Consider the following 11,143-nt stretch of genomic DNA (forward strand, 5'->3'; position numbering starts at 1 on the left):
TGCTCTGGGACAGGCTCTCCACTGTTTGAAACACTAAATACGGTAATTGACCATTTCATAGCCCATAACCAGACTCAGCTTCCCAGCCCCCAGCATGTCTGTCAGCACGCTGACCTGCATTCTGAGAGCACCGCCTCTGCTGGGAGTCTGCTTCCTGTGTCATGACCTCAGGAAATAAATGTCCTCGACTTTATAAAAGCCAAACGTTTGCCCTCTTCCTTTCCCACCCTTGGGCCTTGCCTGTTGCCCACCCTCAGTAGCATGCAGTGTCCCCAGCAGATGAGGGCAGCAGTGACCAGCATCATGTACTTCCTGGCCTGGCTGCTGGGGCACCCGAGGGGCCCAGGGAAGTAGGGGGTGGCCATGTGTTGGCCTGGGGCAGCCCTGTTCTACAGTACCAGCCCTGGGTAATGCTCCACTGTCACCAGTCCCTGCACCTGCCCTCCTCTCCCACACACACTGTACACAGGGCCGTCACTACCTCAGCGCCAGACCGCCACCACCCACCACACTTGGTTGGACTTGGGTCCTGTGTGGGGAAACTGGCTGAAGGCCAGGCAGGCAGGAGGTCCTGGGCAGGGGACATTCACCATCTTGGCCCCAAGCAGAAACGGGCAGACAAGGCCATTGAGGGCCTGCAGGGCTGGAGGGAGCCAGCACCTGACCTGTGACAGACACCTGGTGCCTCCAGAAGGACTGCTGCACCCAGACTCCTTGGCTGCCTGGGAGGGCCCAGGGTGGCCTTTTGTACCTGCACTATCTGGTCTTCTGCCACCTTCCTCACCCTGGAGGTGTCCCTGTCAGCTTCACAGCCTTCTTTGTTCAGTGACACCTGCTCCATCATGTTGGGCCCCCGATTCCTCAACCCAGACAGCTCGGGTTCTGCAGGGTCTCAGTGGCTGAAGCAGCCAGGTCTCTGCTATCTACAGGTATAGACACAGGGACAGTGGTGCCTGAGGCGGGGGGGAGGGTTGGGCTTCTCTCCTCCAGAACTGTCCTTGAAGACCTGATCTGTCACTTTCCACCTGCATGAGTCTGGAGCCTCCATGCCCCTCCCCTGCCCCATCTCCACCCTCTGTGTGTACCCCTACCACCTTGGCACTGCTCCAAGTTAAAAGCCCGGCCTTTCACGCCCTCAACTTTGCACACCCCTCAGGCTGTCACTCAAGGGTATGGAAGGACCAGCCGACCATGCAGCGGGCCTGGTACTGTATAGACATCAGGCTGAGACCCGCCAGCTGTGTCCTTGTCAGATGTCTTCCACGTCACATTTCCATAGCTGTGACCCATCCCTTGGCCTTAACTTTGGGATTGTGTGCAAACATGTAAAGGCTCGTTAACGTGGACAACAGTGGAATTTTATAAATTCTCAAATAAAGGCTAAAAGTGTCCTGGGTTCCAGAGCCATTTCCTCACCACGCAGCCCCCTCATCCCGTGCTGCCCAGGACCAGCACGCTTCAGGCAGGTCCTCGCACACCTAGTGTCGACAGCGCGGCCGGGCACGTGACAGGTGGTCACAAGGCAGGCATCTCGGGCTGCAGGTGTGGAGCTGTCTCCCGCCCCCCTGGCACAGTCTGGGGTACTGTCTCTGCTCTGCTTCACTGAGAACTGGGGTGGCTGGGCAGGACCACTGAAGAAAGGACCCTGTCCTGCATGCCCTTTGTCCCTGTGCCCCTGCTGAGGGGGAAACAGCATCTTCTGCAGGCCAGCCCTTCCCTCTTCACATGCCCCATGGGGCACTTGTGTCTTAGCTGTGGGCCTGTGAAGAGTGAGTCAATAGTGGGGTCAACTGGTTACCTAATGCCAAGAGGACAACGTCCCGTGGAAGGGTGAACAGGGGAATGCCAAGCTGATGGCTGCAGTTGGTGGGAGCTGCACACTAAGAACCCCAGACACAGGAAGCAGTGGGTGGTACAGCTGCATCAGGCAACAAGGACGGCCTTCCAGGAGCTGTCCATGTGTTTGCTGAGGGCCCCACACTGCCCGGCAGGGAAAGCAGGTGGGCACCACGCGCCTCTCCCGTGCAGCTGCAGAGGATCAGTGCGGTGAGCTGGTCAGGCACCCTGGGAGGGCTGGTCTGGCAGGTGTCCGGGCATTGTAAAATGTCTGGTTCTGCTTCTAAGGAAGAGGGGTGGCCAGAAATAGGGGGCTCAGTGCAGTAGGAAGTTAAGCAGCAGGCAGCCAGGGCTAGCAGGGAGACCAGGTTAATGGTAGGAAGAGACTTGCAGCAGAAAACCTGGGACGGAGTCACCCCTGTGGGACCCTCACTCATCCAGGGCAAGCTTCTGGTGAGGGGGCTGCCTGCTGGCACTGAGGGTGGAAGGGGATAAGGGCAGTGACTGACATGGACAGGCCCTGAGCCTCGGGCCAGAGTGAGCAGGGGCTGCTGCCCTGTGGAAAGGAGCACTGCAGGCACAGAGCTGAGGGCATCCAGCTGGGTGCTCAGGGGACGTCCCAGAGCCACCAAGAGGTGCTGCGAAAGTCAGCGTCCAGAGCCTGTGCCTATTCTAGTGCTGCTCAGCACAGTGCAGAGGTCAAAGACACTGAGTAAGGGAGCTTAGGACTGGGCCTTAGGGCTTCCCTTGGACCCTCGCCTCTACAACAGGGGTAGGTGACCTCAGCCAAGCTCCAGCTTGGAGTTGGAGTGGAGGGCATGGGGCAGGGAGCACCGTTAAAACAGCTGCTTGAAAGGAGCTCTGGTGGCCTAGAGGCAAGAAGCTGTGTTGCAATCCTGAAGGTGTGCAGCTCGAATCCCCCAGATGCTCTGCTGGAGGAGGGACAATCTCCTGTGCCAGTCGGATCCTACTCGACAGTACACAACAAGAAAGAAAACAACAACCACCCAACTACTTGAATGCCAGGCCTTGGTCAGGGAGGGAGGGAAGGACAAGAAAGGCCACAGGAGTCTGAGACAGGAGGTGCCGACTCAGGCCAGAGCCGAGCCAGCTGTGGCCGAACAAGAAAGAGCTGGCAGCCTAGGCCTGTGGGCTCAGGTGTGTGCCCATTTCTGGGGGTCTGCTGTCCTTGTTATGTGTCCCAAAGAGAACCTGTGTCAGGGAGGGCAGGCAGAGAAGGGTGGGCAATTAGACTAAAGAACAACTGTGCAGAGGGACTTCTCCCCCTCCCAGGGTGCAGGGGCCCAGCCTCCTGAGGCGTGCCAGAGATGCTGGCACCTCACCTCGTTCTCGGCCAGTGCTTGCTTGGCCAGGTAGTACTCGCGTTTCACCTTGACTTCCACAGTCTCAGGGATGTCAGGCACCAGGAGGTCGAGTAGCCGAGTGATGGAGAAGACCACATGCTGGAATCACAAGAGGACACTGGGGTGGACCTCACCCTGGCTGGCCTTTGACAGGCATGCTGGGACTGCCTAGGCCTGGACCTCTCAGCCCCTGCCCCCAGCTCAGGACAAGACCATGCCAAGGAGGCAATGGGCAGCTCCCATGAGACCCTGTGGATCCTTGAGTGGCTGGGAAGATAAGGCTTCACGTCCCCGGGGTGCATCGAGGAGTTGTGACTAAACGACAGGGCAGGCAGTGCCAAGACTCTTATGCTGACCATAGTGTGTCATCCCCACCCCCAGCACCTCAAAGGCCAAGAGCCCCAGGCTCTGAGGGAGCTGTAGGAAGAACCAGCAGGTGCCCCAGTACCTCAAATACAATGATGAAGGCCAGGCGGATGGCCAAGAGGTTCCAGTAGGTCTGGGAGTAGTGTCCATTGCTATCCCTGAAAGCCTGGTATCTGCCGGAGACCAGACATGTTGGCGGCGTGAGGGTAGGTGGGGTGGTCCCTGAACCATGTTCTGAGCACTCAGCATTCCCTCAGTTCCACGTGGCCACAGCAAGGACAGGCAGGAGTCATGGCATGCTAGGGGAGTCAGGCAAACCCTGCTGGCCCTCACGGCCTGCCATGGGAGCTCTGTCTAGATCCCACCGATGGGTTCTCAGAGAGAAGGAAGTGCAGCCGAGGGAGGGGGTGTTCCTCAGGAGGCTGCTAACTGGAGTTGCAGGCACTGCAGAGCCTGTTAAACCAGAACCCATCACCCTGGGGCACTTGATTGCATCTGCCTGACTAGATCATCTCAGGCCTCCAGGCAGGTGGACAATGGCCTGGAACTTCTATGCCCAACCACCAGATAAATAAACAAGCTCATCTTATACCTTGTTACTTCTCTGAAAACTCATTATCAAGGTCTGGCACATAATGGGAGGGACCAACAGGCACATGAGAGGAGATGTAATGAGAAGTCAAGTAACAGGCACAGGGCAGCCAGAACTTGGGCTTAAGCAGCATCCCCCCTGTGGTTTCTACTGCTAAACCCCAGGGCTGAGAAGTAAATACAAGCAGGTGGGTATTAGGGGTGGCCCCCATTTCCCCTTGGCTTTGAGGCTTAGTGCCAGGGTCCACCCTAGCCAGAAAGAAACTCAAAACTGGGCAATCAGCCCCTGCTGGCTAGGCCCTAGGAAGGGGTACTTGGCCCCCAATTCCATGTGCTGGTCTGCACCCTTAGGCTGGCCTCTGCCAACACATATTCCTACAGGACAGATCATCACCATCTCCTAAAGGCCTATGCTCTCATGAGCTTGAGACCACCCCCCACAGGCACAGCAGTAGGGCCACTAAGTCCCTGCATCCTGAGGGCAGTGCACAGTTGTGGAGCAAGATTGTGCCAGGGCCACAGCCTTCCAGTCCCTTGACCACAGGTCCTTGCGGTTCCACGGGCTCATGTCTGTGCTCCCACATGTACTGAAGAGCTTTGGAAAAGCCCATGGTGAGAGTCCACAGCCTGCAAAGTAGGAGACACAACCCAACCAAAAGCTCTCTGGCCCCTGTCCAGCCCGGAAAGGTCCAGCTGACATAGGACACATGGACATGAAGATCTGCTCCAGGGACCAGCAGGGGCCAGGACCACAGGGAAGCACTTGGCTGCATTCTGCAAGTGACCCACTTGTGGTCACAAGGAGATTGTGGGGTCAGGCAGGCCATCAGACCTGGGCTGGACAAGGTCACACACTGTTGTGTCAGCAAGAAAGAACAATTGCAAAACAGCCAGACTCAGTGAAGGACATGCAGAGCTGGCTCAGGGTGGGGCACAAGCACACCTCCACATGATCTGCAGGTCTAATCAAGACTGACCCCAACAACACAGGCTACCGTCCTCAAGTCAAAGAACATGGGTGAGAGCAGAGACTGGGACAGCAGGGTCTTACCTTCACTTCAGTCCACTCCCACCAGGAGCTTGCCAGGTCTCCTGACTGGACACCTCTCCCACTGGCCTGGGTCTGGGGCCTTCCTTTCCCTCAGCCCTTACCCCTCCGCTCCCAGCCCCCTGCCCTTCCACCCCTCCACACCCTCCTGGGGTTTCACCTGCATGTACGGTTGTGGACAGCAGCAAAGGTGGGTGGGGCATGTGCCAGCGTGAAGTTGACAAAGCCCCGCAGGTCTTGGGCTTGGCTCCACTGGTAGTAGGCACGTGGCAGGAAGTCGGAAGCAAAGGCCAGCAGGAAGGCCTTGGGGGAACAGGTATGGGCAGGTGTCAGGTGAAGGGTGGCCAGACACATCCCCTGCCTCCTGTCTGGCCCTGTGCCCACCCTGGCTGAGGGGTTTCTGTGCCACCCTCCCCCTCAGCCACTCTTCAGACCAATCTCTGCACCCATATAACCTTCAGCCCTCATCTGACCCTGCCTACCCAGTGGCTCCCCACCTGTCCTTTGCTTCTAGTTTGAGCCTTATGCTCCCTGCCCAGTCCTGAGCCACCCCTGCCCTCTCTCACATTGCTGATGATGGCCAGGTGTGTGATGGCAGCCAGGATGTGGAACCAGATGCCAATGTCCTGGGCACGCTCAGCCACTGGACGCCGGCGCTCGCAGACAAACTTATGTGCATCCAGGCGGATCTCCACCCAATTGTTGAGCAGAGCAAACAGAGGTGCCAGAGGGCAGGCAGCCACAAAGATGGTGACGAAGCCAAACTGCAGTACTGCCACAGAGCACCGCGGTCACTCCAGCAGGAGACTCCCTGCCCGCCAGCACATGCCGCCCCTGCAGCCACAGGCCCTCCGTGGGCTCCTTCCTCAGCTCCAACACGTTCCCACTGTTGAACAGCTGCCCTGTGCCTCCCCAACTCCTGCTTCTCTCTGTCCCTGCTTCCTGCTCTTACCCATCCTATGGTGCTCAGATCCAGGCTCACCTCCTGCAGGAAGCCTTTCTGGATGCCAGGCTTGCTGCCCTTTGTAAGTTCACACAGAGCTGGGACTCTGGCTGCACTTCCTGCCTGCACCACTAGGGGCCATGGTCACCAAGGCCCAGTGCCCTCTAACAGGACAGGGGCTCTGCCTCATCCCAGGTCTTGGGCCCTGCCCAGTGGACACCTGGTGGACTTCCTTCTGATTACAGCACAGCTTTCTCCCTTGTTCCTCTCAAGGGTTAGGACTGAGCCTCAGGGCAGCACTGCCCTCTGAATGGCAGTATATCCCGTGGGTTAGCCTCTTTAAGGAGCTGGTCAGTACAAACATCACACCTCTCCTTTGCACAGATGGCCTCTGCAGCCCCTTTGCCTTGCCTGCTAGGGAGCTCCTGATCTCCCTACTCTCCTTGTGCGCCAGTGGACAACAACTAAGGGTCACAAGCGGAAATGATGCCTTTGAGCTTTAGTTGTCGGGGGAGACTGCTGAAGATCCCATGGACTTCCACAGGGCAGACAACTATGGAGACCACCTGCCTCTGAGGAGCAGACACACACTGTGTGGTCCTGTATCTCAACACTGGAAGAGGGACTACACGCAGAAGCACAGATGAGTGAGGGCTTGGGGCACATTGGCATGCAGATCCCCCCACGGACTGAACCATGCCCTCCATGTGGGGAAGGAGCCACTGGGGACTGAAGCATGACAAGTATCCCCAGGAAAGGTGTGAGTACTAAGGAAGTTTATGGAGAAAAACTACAACACATGTAGTCTTGCTTCTGGAAGGTTCTCCCCACCTGCTTCCCTGGGCACCCCACTTTTCTCATCCCTTGCTTTCTGGGGCACCTCAGGATACCCCTGGCTGCAGACCTGGTCCCAAGAGCCCCTGCGTCCAGGGCACTGCTCCTTGCACCCATGGCCAACCTTCTGGGCTCCCCTCACTCTACCTCATCCATCCTTCCTTCCCGATTCCCCACCCGTGCCCTCGGCAGGAGCACGATTATCTGGGGACACAGGACAGTGCCGCTGCCTACCCAGCTAGCATAGCCCCCCACAGCTCCTACCCATCTCCAGGTACTCGTCAAAGAGGCCTTCACAGGGCAACAGCGCATAGTCCGCCTCCCAGGGGGCCTGGGCAGCCTCTGCGGACGCCCCTGCCCTCCTCTTGGAGCGGAGCCGCCACCTCTGCCACCAGCCTTGGAGCTTCCTGGAAGGACACAGAGCAGGAACATGTCCCCATTCTTCCAGTGGGTCCCCAGTCTGCTCACAGGAGACAGCCAAGGATGGTTGATACAGGATGTGGGTGCAAGGAGAGGAGGCCTTCTGAAGGACAGATGCTGTGAGGCCCCAGGGCCACCCTCTCCCACCCTGAGAGGCCCAAGTGTCCAGGGCCTGGGATTGTCCTCTCCCTCCAAATGCCCCCTGTGGTGAAGGAGCAAACAACACAGGCCATAGGCCTGGGTAGTGTCCCTGGGAGTCACTGACCACATCATACCCTCAGCTCTCTCTCTAGAATTGGCTTGGGGCTAGGGAGGAAAGAAGGGGTTATCTCCTAGGCTTTGTCCAGGGCTTCAGTATCCCACCACCAGAGGGAGCCAACAGCAGGGTCTGCTTCCCCAGGGAGCCCCAGGCATACCCACAGCTCAAGTGGGGGATTCAGCACTGCCCACTTCCCTCCCACTGGCCTGGACACTGCCCAGGTTGGAGACTCACGGAACAAGGACTTCTTGCACATTGTTGATGATTTGTTTGCCCACCATGATGACCAAGAGCTCCTGGGCCAGCTCAACAAGGCAGCCCCCAGCTGCACACTGCATCAGTGGGGCTATGGTCAGCCCAGGGACTGGCCCTCACATTGCCCACCTCCAGGACCTCCCTGCTTCTGCCAGACCCTTGAAGATGGCAGATACCCTTCCTCACTCCAGCCCCTGCCTTAGAGGGTATCTCCCGGGTGACCACAGGGCCTCAGAACCCTCCAACCAGGCAAGGCCCTTCACTGGGTCACACAGGGGTTCTTGGAGCTCAGATCTAAGGAGTCTTGGACCTGAATTCACCCCAGCTAAGTCAGCAAGAGGTGGCCCTTAGCCAGAGTCCTAGGAAGGGGCCCTGAACAGGATGCCAGTCTGGCAGGTACCCAGAAATAACAGCAAGCACTGGGCAGGTAGAATAACGGTGCTCAAACCCGAGGATCCAGCTGAATCTGAGCCCCAAGTCCTGAGCTCTTTCACCAGTCAAGAGGCGGTTTGACGCAGGATGTTTCTTGCTGGACACCTTGAGGCCCTGGCCATGGACCCCACCTGTCCCTCCCTCCTTCAGCCTAGGACAAAGCCTGTGTGAGGAGCTAAATCACAAACCCCAGCTGTCCCTGGCCCCCAGAAGCCCCCACAGACAGCTCCAGGCACTTGCAAGAGCCTCTCTGCCTGGGTGAGGTGTGTGCTTCTTTTACCAGGCTGTTCACAGGAGCAGCTGGAACCCACAGGCCAGACCCTGATGCCCCTCCTGTGCCCTCCTGGAGTCACTGTCTGCTCCCTGCTGCCCTCCCCCCCGATGCCCCCCAGGGTCGCCGTCCACCCCCTGCTGCCCTCCCCTCAGTGTGGAGGCTGCTACACAGGAGGTGCTTTCTCCCCGTCCCCCTGGGTTCTGACAGATGCTTTGTCTGCCTTTAGTTCTATCACTGGCACTGCCATGGTGTGGGGAGCCTAGGGGACAAGACGTTGGGAGAAAGGCCTCCCTGTGTCCTGCTGTCCTGGCTGGTGATGTGTGGCAATGTCAGATTCCTCTGTGTCGATACTGGGAAAGGTGTAGATGGCTGTCATGAGTGGGCATCTGGGGATGGCCGTCATGGAGGCCTGAGAAATGGTGGGAAGGCCAGCAGGTTCCTCGGGGACGGGGGGGAGGGAGGAGGGCTTGAAGCCCACAGGACATGAGCCTCATTCCACATGGACTCACCTCTTCATTACGGACCCCAAACAAGGTGTGGTAGTTGCCTGGGTAACCCACAAACCTGCTGGAAATAAGGGTGCTGAGACCACAGAGGAACAGGATCCATGGGGGGTCACTCCAGAAGCCCTCAACCACTTTTGGAGCTGTAGGTACCTGGCAGGTAAGACCCACTTGCTCCACCCAGAGTCACCTAAGCCTGCTGGGAGGAGGCAGCCAGGACCATCCAGTCTCAGCCCAACCTGCATGTCCCATCGGGAACGGTGGGAGCACTGCCCGCACCTGCCCTTGAAGAAGGCGATGTAGATGGGCGAGGAGTAGAAGTTGACGAACTGGAAGATGAACACTTTGAGGGTGAAGGCATCCTCAAATTTGGTTTGTGTCCGATGCATCTCTATACACAGAAAGGCCACCTAGGTCCAGCATTCTCAGAGGCAAGGACAAGGCTGAGGAGGCCCAGGGCAGGAACCGGGGAGGGTCCAGGCAGGGGCTGGAGAGGGGCCAGGGTAGGAGCCAGGAAGGGGCCCAAGGGTGACCAGGCAGGGGGCTGGGGAGGGGCCAGGGGAAAGGCAGGGGTCAGGGAGGGGCTGGAAAGAGGCCAGGGTCCTGGCAGGGTCCTGGCAGGGTCCTGGGTGGGGCCTGGGAGGGGCCTGGGAGGGGCCTGGGCCCATCATCCTGGGCCTCACCCCAGCGTGTCAGGAGGTGGGCCAGGCTCACGTAGAACTTGGAGAGGATGAGGATGAAGATGAGGTTCAGTGTGGAGCCTGTGAGGCTGGCGATGCGGGAGGCCTGGTGGAGACTGCCGGTCAGTGTGGGGCACTTGAGGCCAGCCTCCCATCCAGTAGGACCAGAGCCTCACCCAGGCCACCAGGAAGGTGTTGTTGGACCTGGACACCAGGACAGCCATGGTTGCACGGTACAGGATAATGGACACAAGGCACATGACCACCACAGCCACCTGCGGGCATTGGATCATATGACCAGCACATGACCCATAAGGCCTCACCACACATGACCACACCCACTATGGGGAGACCTCCCGCACCCCTGCTTACATACACATCAAACCCCTGAACCTAGCACTTAGACACTTCTGGGCAGTGAAGCCTCAAGAGCCCTGAGGCAGCGAGGGAGGCCAGTGGCCAGTACCATCATCATGACCATCACTGAGCCGGCCAGCACACGCCTTGCACGGCTCTGTGCGGGGAAATGGGGCTCCTCTTGGCCAGTGATGGGGTTCACAGCTGTCGTCGGGGCTGCTGCAGCAAACTGGGGTCGAGGCCTCTCCTGCAGGGAATAGAGTCAGTGGCCAGCTCAGCCCATGCCTTCTGTGTCCACATCTGGGCAGTGGGCAGAACCTGGCCACACCTCGATGTCCTCGAAGTCAGAGCAGCCCCAGCGGTAGGCCAGCGTGATGCTTGTGCGCTTCCAGAACTCCAGCAGCAGCACTGCCCAGAGAGCCATGAAGAGGCTGAAGAAGACGGTGCCGCCGTGGTCGAAGAGCCGGCCAGCCTGTGGGAACATGGTGGTCACCTGCCTGGGGCCTGCCCACAGCCACACCATGTAGCCAGGGCCCCTTCTGATTGTCTGTTCCCCAAGATGCCTGAACCAGAAGGTCTGGGGGTTTGCATGCTGACCTTGTCTCTGCTCAGGATGACTATGGAGTCCTGGGAGGTGGGTGCCAGCCTGGCCCATGTGACAGGATGGAAGGAGGTCCAGCACCCAGTGGACACAGCCTGCCTGCCCTGACCCACCCAGCTGTCCCTCCCACCCTGCCTGCCCTGCCCTGCCCTGTCCCGTCTGTCTACAAGCCCTGGCATCTTTTGCCCACCACGCAGACCCCCAGGACCAGGTGCAGGTCTACACACACACACACACACGGACCAAGTGCAGGTCTACACACACACACACACACACACACACACACACACACACGACACACACGCGCACGGACCAAGTGCAGGTCTGCACACACACCCACTCCATACCAGGTACAGGTCTGCATGCACACACACACACAC

At 58.8% G+C, this 11,143-nt stretch overlaps 1 protein-coding gene across 1 annotated transcript in view; it reads right to left on the reverse strand.

Moving 5' to 3' along the window:
• Nucleotides 1-2,976: 2,976 nt before the first annotated feature.
• ANO7 (anoctamin 7) overlaps nucleotides 2,977-11,143 on the reverse strand; it is a 26,254-nt gene continuing 18,087 nt past the window's right edge. The window contains exons 12-24 of the mRNA XM_006902935.1: nucleotides 10,491-10,634; nucleotides 10,272-10,409; nucleotides 9,982-10,080; nucleotides 9,809-9,911; nucleotides 9,405-9,516; nucleotides 9,132-9,186; nucleotides 7,896-7,993; nucleotides 7,247-7,389; nucleotides 5,772-5,977; nucleotides 5,366-5,508; nucleotides 3,649-3,739; nucleotides 3,180-3,299; nucleotides 2,977-3,048 (exon numbers count right to left, since the gene is read on the reverse strand). Coding sequence (XP_006902997.1) covers nucleotides 2,977-3,048; nucleotides 3,180-3,299; nucleotides 3,649-3,739; nucleotides 5,366-5,508; nucleotides 5,772-5,977; nucleotides 7,247-7,389; nucleotides 7,896-7,993; nucleotides 9,132-9,186; nucleotides 9,405-9,516; nucleotides 9,809-9,911; nucleotides 9,982-10,080; nucleotides 10,272-10,409; nucleotides 10,491-10,634 — 1,524 coding nt within the window. The remainder of the gene's footprint in view (nucleotides 3,049-3,179; nucleotides 3,300-3,648; nucleotides 3,740-5,365; nucleotides 5,509-5,771; nucleotides 5,978-7,246; nucleotides 7,390-7,895; nucleotides 7,994-9,131; nucleotides 9,187-9,404; nucleotides 9,517-9,808; nucleotides 9,912-9,981; nucleotides 10,081-10,271; nucleotides 10,410-10,490; nucleotides 10,635-11,143) is intronic.

This window comes from Elephantulus edwardii, unplaced genomic scaffold (assembly GCF_000299155.1).
Source record: "Elephantulus edwardii isolate Elephantulus edwardi_28Jun2011 unplaced genomic scaffold, EleEdw1.0 scaffold00472, whole genome shotgun sequence".
NCBI classification, from domain to species: domain Eukaryota; kingdom Metazoa; phylum Chordata; class Mammalia; order Macroscelidea; family Macroscelididae; genus Elephantulus; species Elephantulus edwardii.